This window comes from Poromitra crassiceps, assembly GCF_964638095.1.
Source record: "Poromitra crassiceps genome assembly, chromosome: 6".
In the NCBI taxonomy this organism is placed as follows: Eukaryota; Metazoa; Chordata; class Actinopteri; order Beryciformes; family Melamphaidae; genus Poromitra; species Poromitra crassiceps.
In genome coordinates, this window is record NC_139627.1 from 13894503 (window position 1) to 13909202 (window position 14700).

General features: G+C 43.5%; 1 protein-coding gene across 1 annotated transcript in view; it reads left to right on the top strand.

Annotated features, from left to right (window-relative positions):
• The window catches only part of plppr1 (phospholipid phosphatase related 1), a gene marked incomplete at both ends in the record, with an annotated part of 64673 nt that overhangs the window by 19814 nt on the left and 30159 nt on the right, over positions 1-14700 (top strand). Inside the window, one exon of the mRNA XM_083639469.1 lies at positions 9098-9230. Coding sequence (XP_083495595.1) covers positions 9098-9230 — 133 coding nt within the window. The remainder of the gene's footprint in view (positions 1-9097; positions 9231-14700) is intronic.

Below are 14700 nucleotides of genomic sequence, written 5' to 3' on the forward strand. Positions count from 1 at the left end.
TTGCACCAGATCACTTCAGGACACATGTTGGTGAGGTGCTGCATGTTGCACCAGATCACTTCAGGACACATGTTAGTGAGGTGCTGCATGCTGCACCAGATCACTTCAAGACACATGTTAGTGAGGTGCTGCATGCTGCACCAGATCACTTCAGGACACATGTTAGTGAGGTGCTGCATGTTGCACCAGATCACTTCAGGACACATGTTGGTGAGGTGCTGCATGCTGCACCAGATCACTTCAGGACACATGTTGGTGAGGTGCTGCGTGCTGCACCAGATCACTTCAGGAGTCAGGACACATGTTAGTGAGGTGCTGCATGCTGCACCAGATCACTTCAGGACACATGTTGGTGAGGTGCTGCGTGCTGCACCAGATCACTTCAGGAGTCAGGACACATGTTAGTGAGGTGCTGCATGCTGCACCAGATCACTTCAGGACACATGTTAGTGAGGTGCTGCATGTTGCACCAGATCACTTCAGGACACATGTTGGTGAGGTGCTGCATGCTGCACCAGATCACTTCAGGACACATGTTAGTGAGGTGCTGCATGCTGCACCAGATCACTTCAGGACACATGTTGGTGAGGTGTTGCGTGCTGCACCAGATCACTTCAGGAGTCAGGACACATGTTAGTGAGGTGCTGCATGCTACACCAGATCACTTCAGGACACATGTTAGTGAGGTGCTGCATGTTGCACCAGATCACTTCAGGACACATGTTGGTGAGGTGCTGCATGTTGCACCAGATCACTTCAGGACACATGTTAGTGAGGTGCTGCACCAGATCACTTCAGGACACATGTTAGTTAGGGGTGGGACAAAATATCGATACTCACGGTATCGCGATATTTCCACTTGCGATACGTTATCGATACACTGGCACCAAGTATCGATATGTTTATTTCATTTTTTTTTTTTTTTTTTTTAATAAACAGGCTAAAATATTATGCTGTGTTGGGTAGTTGAATCATAGTTTCAAGTTGACGTTTATTTATGTTTCTAGTTTAAACAAAAACATAAATACTGTAGGCTGCATGAATGGAAATGTTTGATCATTAATATCTACTTTTAGAAATTATATAGGTAGGTAGGTTATATAGGTTTTCTTGTTTTAATAATAATAATAAAAAGACTTAATGTGTCACTTTTCCTCCGTGGTATCGAAAATGGTATGAGTGAGTGAGTGAACTCTGAGAGAGTGCATGTCAATTCTGCTAATAAATACATAATACCTGCTTCTTGCCTTTTAGGGGTATTTTTTTCTCTTCAGTTACACAGATATCGTGATGTATCGTAGGTGAAATTTCTTCCAATATATCGATTATCGCAGAATCGCTGTATCGTGATAATATAGTTATCGAGGGCCAAGTATCGTGACCATATCGTATCGTGAGTTACTCCACGATTCCCACCCCTAGTGCATGCTTGTGTGTGCGCGCGCGTGTGTGTGTTGGTCACTGCATGTTGTGGTGTGTTGTGTGCCTGCCTCTGTGCGCTGCCTTGTAGCACCTACAGTATGTCCTGTTTGACCACCTCATAGCTTTATCACACTTACTATAGTAGTTCTCTGCTGACTACAGTCATGTAGTAGATCCTTGCTTGTGTTGAAAGTTCACTGCTTTGGATAAAAGCATTTGCCAAAATGGGAAATTGTAAATTGTAGAAAAGGAAAAAGGACAGCTACTGTATACTGACTGGGCAGTAAAACCACGGTACACAAGTCTTGGTCCTCAATAAATTAATACTTTATTTTTCTTTGATCAGAAAATATGAAAGGGTGTTTTTTTTATATCTTGTTTTGGGTTGTTCTTTTGTCTTAGAGTGATGTGAATTTTTCAATGTTTTTTTCTTCTGTCAGGACTTTTTTGACATAAAACTCATCCATGTGCAATGAGATGATCACATCGCTCCCTGGAGAGTGCTGTGTCAGCTGTTTGTAAGCTACAGTATGCTGTTTCTCATATTTACATCTCTCTCTGTCCCTCTCTCTCTCCCTTTCTCTCTCTCTCTGTCTCTCTCCCTTTCTCTCTCTCTCTCCCTTTCTCTCTCTCTCTCTCTCTCTCTCTCTCTGTCCCTCTCTCTCTCCCTTTCTCTCTCTCTCTCCCTTTCTCTCTCTCTCTCTCTCTCTCTGTCCCTCTCTCTCTCCCTTTCTCTCTCTCTCTCTCTCTCTCTCTGTCCCTCTCTCTCTCCCTTTCTCTCTCTCTCTCCCTTTCTCTCTCTCTCTCTCTCTCTCTGTCCCTCTCTCTCTCCCTTTCTCTCTCTCTCTCCCTTTCTCTCTCTCTCTCTCTCTCTGTCCCTCTCTCTCTCCCTTTCTCTCTCTCTCTCTCTCTCTCTCTGTCCCTCTCTCTCTCCCTTTCTCTCTCTCTCTCTCTCTCTGTCCCTCTCTCTCTCCCTTTCTCTCTCTCTCTCTCTCTCTGTCCCTCTCTCTCTCTCTCTCTCTCTCTGTCCCTCTCTCTCTCCCTCTCTCTCTCTCTTTGCCCCTCACTCTCTCTCTGTCCCTCTCTCTCTCTCCCTCTCTCTCTCTCTCCCTCTCTCTCTCTCTCTCTCTCTCTCTCTCTCTCGTCTCTCTCTCTCTCTCTCTCTCTCATTTTCTCATTTGCATCTGTGCTTTCTGTGTTGCCCGGTCTGCATCCCAGACGTTTTAATATAGTGCCCTTTGAGAGTGCTGCTGTGTCAGTGAAGTGAACTTGTCCCTGACACAGATCGCTGGCTCTCTCCACATGCGTCATAAACCAGAGAAGCGGCCAATCAGAATGAATGATGACATGGCTGGGATGGTGGCCAATTAGCAGAGAGGCAGTCATTTACAGATGCAGCCACCTTGAATTGGCGGCTGATCAGGGCCCACCCAGTTAAACAAGGATAAAACAGAAACTTCACTTGAAGGAAAATTCCGTTTTTTTACACCCCGGATGTTATTTCCATCTTAAAATATGATGTTTTACTCACCCAGAGAACTTTGGTTTCATTCTGATCGCCATAGAAGATATTCAGGTCCGAGTAGAGTCCGAACTGGCCAAAACGGGCGAAAATGGGGCATACGTAGTACACACTGTAAATAACGTATTTTCTGCAACCTAGCGGTTCATATCCTCATAATATCTTGCCCATAAATGAACGTGAATCCGTCTAGTCTCCTCCGGGCTGCCTCGGTTTCCTCATCCGGGGTCTGTGAATCCAACAGAGGCAGATCCCTCCTCTGTTCTCGGCCGTGCAGCGCTTGTTCGTCCCTGGCCTGTTGTTCCTCTCGCTCTCCTCGTCCGCTCTTCAATTTCGATGAGCTCTTCATCCGTTGTTGTAAACAAGTCGATAGTCGTGGGAAAATGGCCCCGGTGGGCGGTGATTCCTGGTAGACAATAGCCAGGTAGACAAAGGAGTCGGAAGGAAACTCAAGAGACTTCAGCGGGACTTGGGGCGAGAGTTGGATTCCAGGACCCTGGATGAGGAAACCCGAGGCTGCCCGAGGCAGCCCGGAGGAGACTAGACGGATTCACGTTCATTTATGGATGAGATATTATGAGGATATGAACCGGAACCGCTACGTTGCAGAAAATACGCCGCAGCCTGCGTGCAGCTCCTCGAAAATGTGACTCGCGAGTATAATATAATATGCTAATAAGCTATTACCAAGTATATGCACTACATTCTCTCCTTGGGCTAACTTCTAGTCATTGAAATCCTAGTGAAATCACACAATGTAGTCATATTGCTGGGGACTCCCCTGAGACCCCTCGTCAAGCTGACTTTCGAGTTTAGAGGACCAGCTGCCGCCGGCACGGCTCCAAGTCGAGACGGACGCAGAAGTATGTTTCAGCCTTTATACGTTCGCCCTATTGATTTGATTTTTAGACCTTTTTTCTTCTGGGGCAATTTCATTGAAGTTGCAGGTTTCTCTGAAAATGTAAATGTATTAACACATTCAGTGCCAAGGACGTCTGTGGACGTCCTAAAAAAAAGTAACGAGGAGTGCCAAGGACGTCTGTGGACGTCCTAAAATCATAATTCATATTATTCCATAATTCTGCTGTTTAAGGTCGTACCTAGCCAGTGAGCATGAATCCCTTCAAGGGATCACACGGCGCCACCTTAAACATCGTCACAGGAGCTGCTCCACCCACCTCAGATCCTTTACTTTGTACAGGAGACAGCGGAGAAAGTGGAAACCGATGCATGCTTTCTGCCAGAGCCGTATATATTGCTCTGTCTACAGCGGACAGTGGGCTCGGCTGCATCCGCGCTCACAACTGAGCTCTTATGCTTCTATCTATCTCCACACGATTTCCTAGAAAGCCAGCATCCGAAGCCGAACGGCCAAGCCTTTTCGTTCAGTCGCGTTTGCCAGCGCGCATCATTTCCTTCTTGATGGGCGCTGGGATCTGTCCGGGGCAAAAACGAGAAAACAAACTCTGTGCGTGTGGGAGGAGCCCGCAGCTCAGAGGTGGAGAGGGGAGAGGGGGGAGGGGGAGGGGGGAGGGGGGGGGGGGGGGGGGGGAGAGGGGTGTGTGGCACACAGGCTTCACAGAAACCACACCACACGCCACCACATCAGAAAACACCAGCCAGAGTCAGTGAATGTGCTCGAAATTAGAGTGCAAAAGGTATTCATAAAAGGGCCTATATCTTGGAAAGTAAAAAAAAACGACAGAAAACCCTTGAAAGTGCACTTTTTTGAGAGGCTGTAATTTCATAATGGAACTGTCTAGAAACAAAATTTCTTCTTTGGAAGAAGCAGGAGTGTTCAATGTTTCATTAAAGTCCAGCCCCGTTAATATAGCCATAATAGAAAAAATTCTATAGCTGTTTTCAACTGAATGGAAGTGAATCTGGCACAGGCTCCAGACAATTTTACTGAAGCGCTGTGGCACTGAATGTGTTAAAGCAAAATGTGAACAGGGTTCAAATGAAGAAGGAAAAAAATGGTACTCCTGTGCCACTAATAAAATGCGAGGTGGCACAACGTGCTCCCGATAATATTAACCTTTTTTTTTTTTTTTATGGAGGCTTTTTCCATGGTTAATTTCTGACCTGCTGGAGAGGCCTAATGTGTGTCATTATCAAAATATCAAATCATACGCCTGTTCTCTTTCCAAGCCTGGTGCGAAGATTTGTGCTTCTGTTCTCTTTTTTTTTTTAAGTCCCTTTGTTTAAAGGGATAGTTCACATTTTTAATAGTCTAGCCCTGTTTGCTATGAATGATGATGTGGATCGGTAGAGTTCTTTCTCAGCACAATCCATGCTGTTCCTCATAGTTTTGCAGGTCTGGAAAGTTGGGCAAAAATAAATTCAAGGTCGATGGGGTCACGCTCCTGTATATGTACAAGCTGACTGAAGCTCACTGAAATCTACTCTGTGTGAAGTGTGTGTGTGTGTGTGTGTGTGTGTGTGTACTGTGGAGGAGGTTTTAATGAGCCTCAGTCAGCTTGTACATACATAGAGGAGCGTGACCCCGTTGACCTTGCATTCGTTTTTTTTGCCCAACTTCCCAGAGCTGTGAGGAACAACATGGCTTGTGCTGAGAAAGAACTCTACCCATCAACATCATCATTAGACTTAAAAAAAGAAAAAAAAGTGAACTATCCCTTTAAAACGTTTCAGTTTCACGTCGCGTGAATGTCACGTTGTTGCTCAGTTTTCAGACATGATGCATTTTGAAGTCAGCTGTTTCCACTCAGTTATTATGACATTTGTAACCGTGTGGAGACTGCGGGGGATAGTTGAACCGATCGAAGGATGATGGATCAATGATAGCTAACCTTTTTGAGACAAATATTCCGAGCCACACCTACTTACTAATTGCTGGTAAAATGTCAAGTCAAATCAAACGTGGTACTAGAGGATGAGACGCGAAATAGGACGAGGGAAATGTGATGACAGACTGATGAGATTTGTATGAAGTCGATTTTAATCCCTTGGTTTGCCAATGACGGCCAGACTGTCAGTCATGACAAACGTGAGCGATGAACTAGCAGCACAGCATAAGTGTAGCATCATCAGTAGTAGGGCTGGGTATTGGCAAGGACCTCGCGATACGATACGTATCACGATACATGGGTCGCGATACGATTGTATCACGATACATGGGTCGCGATACGATTGTATCACGATACATTGCGATACAATACATATTGCGATATATTGCCCCTCCCTCACGTGTCAGAGAGGGCGAGCTACAGCTGCATGTAAACGGGAACATGAGTGGGTTATTCATTTTAGTCGGAATATGCTGAGGAAGGCCAGAGGGCGTCACCGGGCTGCTCTGGAGGAGAGTGTCTCCACCATGAATTCTAAGACGTTATGGGAGTGCATGAAAAGTATTACAAATATGAATCCAAACCGTAAGCACATTGTCACTTTAAATGATCTGGAGAGAGCTAATGAGTTGAATGACTTTTTTCTTAGATTTGATTCCGACTCGGCAGCGGATCTTAATTCTGATTTTAATTCAGTTGCTTTTCCCTCTTGTAGCGACTCTGACCGTCTGGTTATTGACCCAGTAATGTAATGTAATGTAATGCTACTGTTTGACCAGCCATCATATTATGGCTGAGAATGTTAATTGAGTTGCTAATTATAAGCTATAGGCTACTCCAAAAGATTGCCACGGATTTCCTTGTCTGTAAAAAGTGACCTCTCCAGACTCTGAATGCATTTCTAATGGCGCTCTGTATGGACGTTCCCCTTTCCAAGCCGTCCCTGAAGGCAGCACTCACAGAGTTTGGCTTTTCTTAAGACTAATTAATGATATCACAACAGTATTGTTAGGGCTGCACGATTAATCGTATTTTCATCGTCATCGCGATATGAAAATGCGTGATGAACACATCGCAAAAGTCACGTGTTATTGCAATTTTTTTATTTTTTTTACAGTGCACCTGAACGCAACATGCAAGATACCAGCTGAATAAGTGTCCAAATGTTCATGTCATTCTGGCCAATACTCCACTTCTGTTATAACATTTCAGTCTGGAATATGGAATATCTTTCAATAATCGTTATGACTAAAAGGCTAAAAGTAATCTCATGTGTAAGAAATGACTGTTCTACATTGAAGTAAAAATGTAAATAATTAACTTGTTGGTTTTGGATTTTTTTTAGCTTCAAGAGTGCATTTTTGTTCGTATGACCCTCAACACAGGCTTTGAGAATCCCGTGCCACTTACTGATACGTATGCTTAAATTAACACACTCATATTGCAAAATGAATTTAGGCCCTCACTGTAATACTTCAGAAGTTGAATTTGAAGTTCAGCATTAATACATTTGTAATTTTTTGTCTTAGATTTACCTTTGTGTGTTATTGCAATATAAAACTAGTAAACTACATAATTGAGAATCGATTCTAGATTCTGGAATCGAGAATCGTTGGAATCGAGAATCGATTCTGGAATCTGATCGTGACCCCAGGAATCGGAATCGGATCGGATCGTGGCTTAGCCGGATTGGAGCACCCCTACCCATTAATATTTTTGTTTATAGCATTTTTTTATTTATCGCAGGTCATATCGTCATCGCAATATTGAACAGTGTTATCGCACATCACAGCTTTTCCTCATATCGTGCAGCCCTAAGTATTGTAACAGCAAATTTAACTTTTGTACTAATATTATTCAGTTTGTGGAGTTATTTTTCTGTGACAAGTATCATCCAAATGTTAATTTAAAATTAGATATTCCTCTAAATCTGGCTAAAAACGTTAAAACTTTTTTGCCAGCCCCTGCCCCTCTAACATTCTCTGCACGTCCCTGCTGCTGTATAAAGGGTTAGGTGATGAGAGGAAGTGAACATGGTAAGCAGTGAACATGGTTGAATTTAAAATAAAGCACACTAATAATAATAATAATGATAATGATAATAATAATACAAACAACGTGATTTCAATATGGCTCTGGCTTTCACATCAGTATTGTTCTATGCCTTGTTCATGTCACCTGCTTTCATATCAGAGCTCTGATGAGTTGGAGGAGGTGGTGTCTAAAAGGCATGTATTTAGTGATGTGTGTAGTTCTTCATAGATCTAGCTAGCCTCTTAATCTTCCCCTCAGAGTGCACCAAATTGATGCATTTTACTTTAAAATGTAAAAAAAAAAAACTTCCGGGGGGGCATGCCCCCGGACCCCCCTAGAGGGTCGGCACTCCACATTTTATTGTGTCCCCCCCACTTGTGAAACCACAAACCAGGTATTCGCCCTTGACTCCAATGGACCAGTTTTTCAAAGAGTTCCAGGAAGTAAGGTCCTGGATTAAGCAGCACTGTCGAGTTGCAGCAAAATGGACAGTTTGTGTTGTACTTTGAAAGTTTTTTTTTTTCTTGAATCAAATTGTACATTATCAGCTTTATTTTAGCATTCAAAAGTAGCGCGATACCCCTTCCTGGCTGTTCATTGGCTAATGAGTCACGCATTTTGGTCCTCCGCTGATGCCACTCTCTCTCTAGAGGACACTAATCACGGGTAACGGGGCGGGCACGGGTCTTATGTTGACGGGTCTGGGCGGGCACGGGTTTGCAAAATTGGACCCGTGCAGGACTTTGGCTGGTCAAGCCAACTGTAGTGTGTTTACAAAACGAACTAAAATCAACTAAAATGTTAGAGAAAATGTCTTTAGCTTTCGTCTTTGTCCGTTTATTTCATAGCATTTTGGCTGTATGACAGTTTTCTGGTTAATGACACAAACACACTGACACACATCTTCTATAGTTGTCTTTTGTGGATGGTTGTTCTTCTGTCTTTTAAAATGGTATGTGGACTGTAGTAACAACATTTCTGACCTTTTTGGATCTCGCCCCTTACAGTACAAGAAATGTCTAAAACCAGCAGTGAAACTAATAAAAACATGAACCTAAAACTAAGCATTTTCAAAATAAAATACTAAACTAAATTAACAAACCTGCTTTAAAAATGAATTAAAACTAAACTGAAATTGAAAAAGAAAGAAAGGAAAACAAAAACGAAAAATACAAAACTAACTATAACAACCTTGGCCTCTGTATCTTCATAAATTCTTAACGTCCATCTCTGTCTCTCTTGTACTCGCTTTGTGTTTTGCGTGCGTGTGTGTGTGTGTGTGTGTGTGTGTGTGTGTGTGTGTGTGTAGATTTTCGTGGGAGAGGTGTCCATGTATGTAATGAAGTCGACGAGGGAAAGTCTCCTGGCGCAGGAGAAAACCATCGTCACTGGAGACTGCTGTTATCTCAACCCTCTCATCCGACGCATCATACGCTTCATAGGTGAGACCATTACCACTCAAAGTACTCACAACTGATTAATGATGCCCACAAGACGCACGCACGTGCTCGCACGTGCACGCTCGCACGTGCACACACGCACGTGCACACACGCACGTGCACGCGCGCACGTGCACACTCGCACGTGCACACACGGCAAAGGTTGGGGTTTAAGAGTCGGAGCAGCCAGAGCGAAGCCGAGGGCTTGCCGCAGCTCCTCCTCCACCTCCTATTGGTTCGTAATCGATGACCTGTCCATCACTTGGAAGCCAACCCTATTTTATAACTATTGTATCCCGTTAATGACACAATGATTTAGAAAATCGCCATATGGACACACATTAAAAGAAGTGAAATTCACTTATCGCCCCGTCAAACAAATATAATAGACTTTTTATTTTGTGTGAAAAGTGGTGGTGTGGTAACCTGACACTGCCAGGAGGTTTGTTTTAACATAGCCATCTGGAAACGAGTCACTCAGGACACTGTTTCAAAGGGCGGGCAGCCGGGCACTTTCAAAAAATACCTGCTAGGTGATTGGATCAACCATCTGTCTATCACATCTGTCACAGGCTCGCTTGAAGGCACTTCTCGCTGGCGTCACACCTAAAGCCCGCCCCTAGCTGCCTCATAGGACGCTGATTGGTCTGAACCACTGGTGGTTCAGATTCAAACCAATAGATTGCAGCGTGACCAGATGGATTTGTCATGTGATTGTGATCTCATGATCTTGCGCGAGTCCTGCTGCCTCACAAAGTTCTCGTGTTGTTCCCATTGACTTGCATGGGGTTGGCTGGAATTTGGAGTCTTTTTGGAGCTCCAGCATCAGCCCCTCCCTCAATAGTGATGGGGTGGAGTGGTCCTAAGGTGCGTTCACACCAAGGCCAAAAAAAGATTCACTGGCTCGAGTTTGACCGCACAAATAATTTGCAAAATTAAAAAAATGTCAACTCGAGTGAATGAGGTGAATTTCATGTTTCATTTTCACGTTAATTTTGCTTCATTCGCGCCACCTGGGACAAAACGGCGTCTACTCCACCATGGGTGCTAGGGCCTTCATCTGCACCCTACCCCATACATTTGACAGTCTGACACCATAACCACATTCAAATCCCACCTCAAAACCTACCTGTTCAAACTGGCCTACTCATTGAAATCACTGACGCCCTCCCATACCGGTTTGCTCGTCTTTGCATCGTGTTTTATCCATGCCGGAGTTTGCTGTTTTTATTTTCTTGTCCGTCTATGTTTTTATCTACACAACTGTTTTGATCTGCATTGTAAGTCAACCACGGGGGTCTTGAAAGGAGCCGCCAAATAAAAGGTATTATTATCAATTTGCCCGCGTTTGCGTTGACTTTACATTAAATATAATCTCGACACACAAATTTCGCCTTCGTGTTAAGATCTCCTAAAGTCCACAGCTTTGCTTTACCAGTGCTGAGCAGTAGGTGGTTGATTTGGACCACTCAAAGTCCCCCACCACACCTCTGTGTTCCTCGCCCTGCTACAGCCTCCTCTTCCTATTCCCTCCTCACATTGCCGTGCCATCAGAGGATTTCTGCAGATGAAAGTGCCAGAGTTGTGTCTAAATCACACAATTACAGGTGTTTTAGTGAAATCACTCACCTGCGTCACTCTCCCCAATGAGATTAGAGCCGAAATAAGATTAAGATGCACTTTATCCATCCCCTGGGGGAGATACGCGTGTGACAGCAGCGATGCACAGCAGAAGCGGAAACAAAGATGGCAGGGAACGTTGTAAAAATAATACATGTAAAAATACTGCAGAAAGGATACATACAAGGCAATATAACGATTTAATGTTGATGTTTAAAGTGTCTAAGTGCTGTTATCGAATGTAGTCCAATCTCCATTGTAATAAAAACAACAATAATGATAACAATAACAATAACATACTGTTATTTTTGAGCTACCTTTTCACAAACCTGCTCTTTGAGCAGAATGGTGATACTTCCTTGCTGGATGTTTGAGTTTGAGCCTGAGCCTGGCAGCTCATAACAGGACGGTATGGCTCTGATTTATTTTATGTATTTTATTTCACAATTGATTAATAGACATTGTACCTCATACATGCATTCTAAAATCATCAAGGAATACACAAACAGTGGCAGACTTAGTACACATTATTGAACCGTCCCTGGACGATGGCATCGACCTTCGTCATGGGCCGACCCCCCATCGACCTCTGAGCCTTCTACATCGGATCATCGTAATTACTTATCTGTTCGAATTAAAATTGTGCCGTTTTAATAATAAAAAAGGCCAAGTCCACTTACCGTGACGCGCGGGGGACGCGCCGGCGGCATTAAACAAGCGCACCCAGTTCAGTTCAGGGAAGCCTCCCCCAGTTGACTTCCTGTAGTTTATGAATAATACTTCTACAGGGAGCCAGTTGACTTCCTGTAGTTTATGAATAATACTTCTACAGGGAGCCAGTTGACTTCCTGTAGTTTATGAATAATACTTCTACAGGGAGCCAGTTGACTTCCTGTAGTTTATGAATAATACTTCTACAGGGAGCCAGTTGACTTCTTGTAGTTTATGAATAATATTTCTACAGGGAGCCAGTTGACTTCCTGTAGTTTATGAATAATACTTCTACAGGGATCCAGTTGACTTCCTGTAGTTTATGAATAATACTTCTACAGGGAGCCAGTTGACTTCTTGTAGTTTATGAATAATACTTCTACAAGGAGAGGGTTGACTTCCTGTAGTTTATGAATAATACTTCTACAGGGAGCCAGTTGACTTCCTGTAGTTTATGAATAATACTTCTACAGGGAGCCAGTTGACTTCTTGTAGTTTATGAATAATACTACTTAATACAATTCATAACACACTCATCCCAAACACACAAGGTAATCCATATGATTTATATTCCCGTCTTCTTCCTGAACCATCTTCTAAATGTGCAGGATCATGGAGGCATGTCGTTTCTGGCATTTCTTTTGTCTCTGCATCGTCTCCTCCCTTCTCACCCTACAGTCATCTTCTCACCCTACAGTCATCCCCCCTCTCTTTCCCACATTGCCCTTCACACAGTCCTGCCCCCCCCCCCCCCCCCACACACACACTCACACACACACTCACACACACACACACACACACACACACACACACACACACACACACACACACACACTCTGCTTTGGAATACAAAGGCGAGTAATTTCATGGCTAAGCAGGCCAGATCATCAGCAGTAATAATTCACAGCCATAAGAGAGCAGCCTGAGCCAGACCACAACCCCCCCCCCCCCCCCCCACACACACACACACACACAACCCAGCCCCAGACCCTAGAAATTTGAACACGTAGTGACGTGTTAATTTGAAATAACTTTTATTTTGAAAGGGCGTTAATTTCAAAATGTCACTACGGTTGTGTTTAGGCAACTTATGGTTGAAATGTAGACTTCGGGACAAGTGTTTAGGCCCTCCGCCACCCCCATCCCCAATGCCTTCACTTTCCACCATGCCATTTCAAGAGCAGACTGTCGTTATTTACACGACCACTAGAGGTCGATTTAACATTACTACTGTACAAGTCGTAAAAACGATGTATGGAGTCGTCATTGGGGATGGGGGGGGGGGGGGGGGCAGGCTCCGACAGCACGCCCCTTCCGGTCGACAGCAGAGAGCCGGCGTGTTTGTCCATTTCTTTTGAGACCTTCTTTCCAGTGTTGAAATCCAGTGTTGTTGTTGTTTTCAGTTCAATAAATGCATGATCTTCCAAAAGTCAAGGAGTCATCGTGTTACAAAATCGTGATCTCAATATTGATAATTTTTTAAATGTTTTTATTATCATTTTGACCATAATCGTGCAGCCATACTCTGCTGTGCTTTATTCTACTCTTCTCTATAGTCTTCTCTACTCTCCTCTGCTCTACGTTCCTCCTTTTGTCTCGACTCTAAATTCTAAATTCTACCCCACATTGCTCCACCCTGCTGAGTTCTAATCTATTCAACTCTGTCCTACTCTACTCTGCTCTACTCTAATCTACTCTGCTCTACTCTAATCTACTCTACTCTGCTCTACTCTAATCTACTCTGCTCTACGCTGCTTTACTCTAATCTACTCTACTCTAATCTACTCTACTCTGCTCTACGCTGCTTTACTCTAATCTACTCTACTCTAATCTACTCTACTCTGCTCTACTCTAATCTACTCTACTCTGCTCTACTCTGCTCTACTCTAATCTACTCTACTCTGCACTACTCTAATCTACTCTGCTCTACTCTACTCTGCTCTACTCTGCTCTACTCTACTCTACTCTACTCTACTCTGCACTACTCTACTCTGCTCTACTCTGCTCTACTCTAATCTACTCTACTCTGCTCTACGCTGCTCTACTCTAATCTACTCTACTCTGCTCTACTCTAATCTACTCTACTCTGCTCTACTCTGCTCTACTCTAATCTACTCTACTCTGCTCTACGCTGCTCTACTCTAATCTACTCTACTCTGCTCTACTCTAATCTACTCTACGCTGCTTTACTCTAATCTACTCTACTCTACTCTGCTCTACTCTAATCTACTCTACTCTGCTCTACGCTGCTCTACTCTAATCTACTCTACTCTGCTCTACTCTAATCTACTCTACTCTGCTCTACGCTGCTTTACTCTAATCTACTCTACTCTAATCTACTCTACTCTGCACTACTCTAATCTACTCTACTCTGCTCTACTCTGCTCTACTCTAATCTACTCTACTCTACTCTGCTCTACTCTAATCTACTCTACTCTGGTCTACTCTGCTCTACTCTAATCTACTCTACTCTACTCTACTCTGCTCTACTCTAATCTACTCTACTCTGGTCTACTCTGCTCTACTCTAATCTACTCTACTCTACTCTACTCTAATCTACTCTACTCTACTCTACTCTGCTCTACTCTAATCTACTCTACTCTGCTCTACTCTAATCTACTCTGCTCTACTCTAATCTACTCTACTCTGCTCTACTCTAATCTACTCTACTCTACTCTACTCTGCTCTAATCTACTCTACTCTGGTCTACTCTGCTCTACTCTAATCTACTCTACTCTACTCTACTCTAATCTACTCTACTCTACTCTACTCTGCTCTACTCTAATCTACTCTACTCTGCTCTACTCTAATCTACTCTGCTCTACTCTAATCTACTCTACTCTGCTCTACTCTGCTTTACTCTAATCTACTCTACTCTGCTCTACGCTGCTCTACTCTGCTCTACTCTACTCTAATCTACTCTACTCTAATCTACTCTACTCTACTCTGCTCTACTCTAATCTACTATACTCTGCTCTACTCTAATCTACTCTAATCTACTCTACTCTACTCTAATCTACTCTACTCTGCTCTACTCTACTCTAATCTACTCTAATCTACTCTACTCTACTCTAATCTACTCTGCCCTACTCAAATCTACTCTGCTCTGTCCTACTCTACTCTGCTCTACATAAGAAAGTTC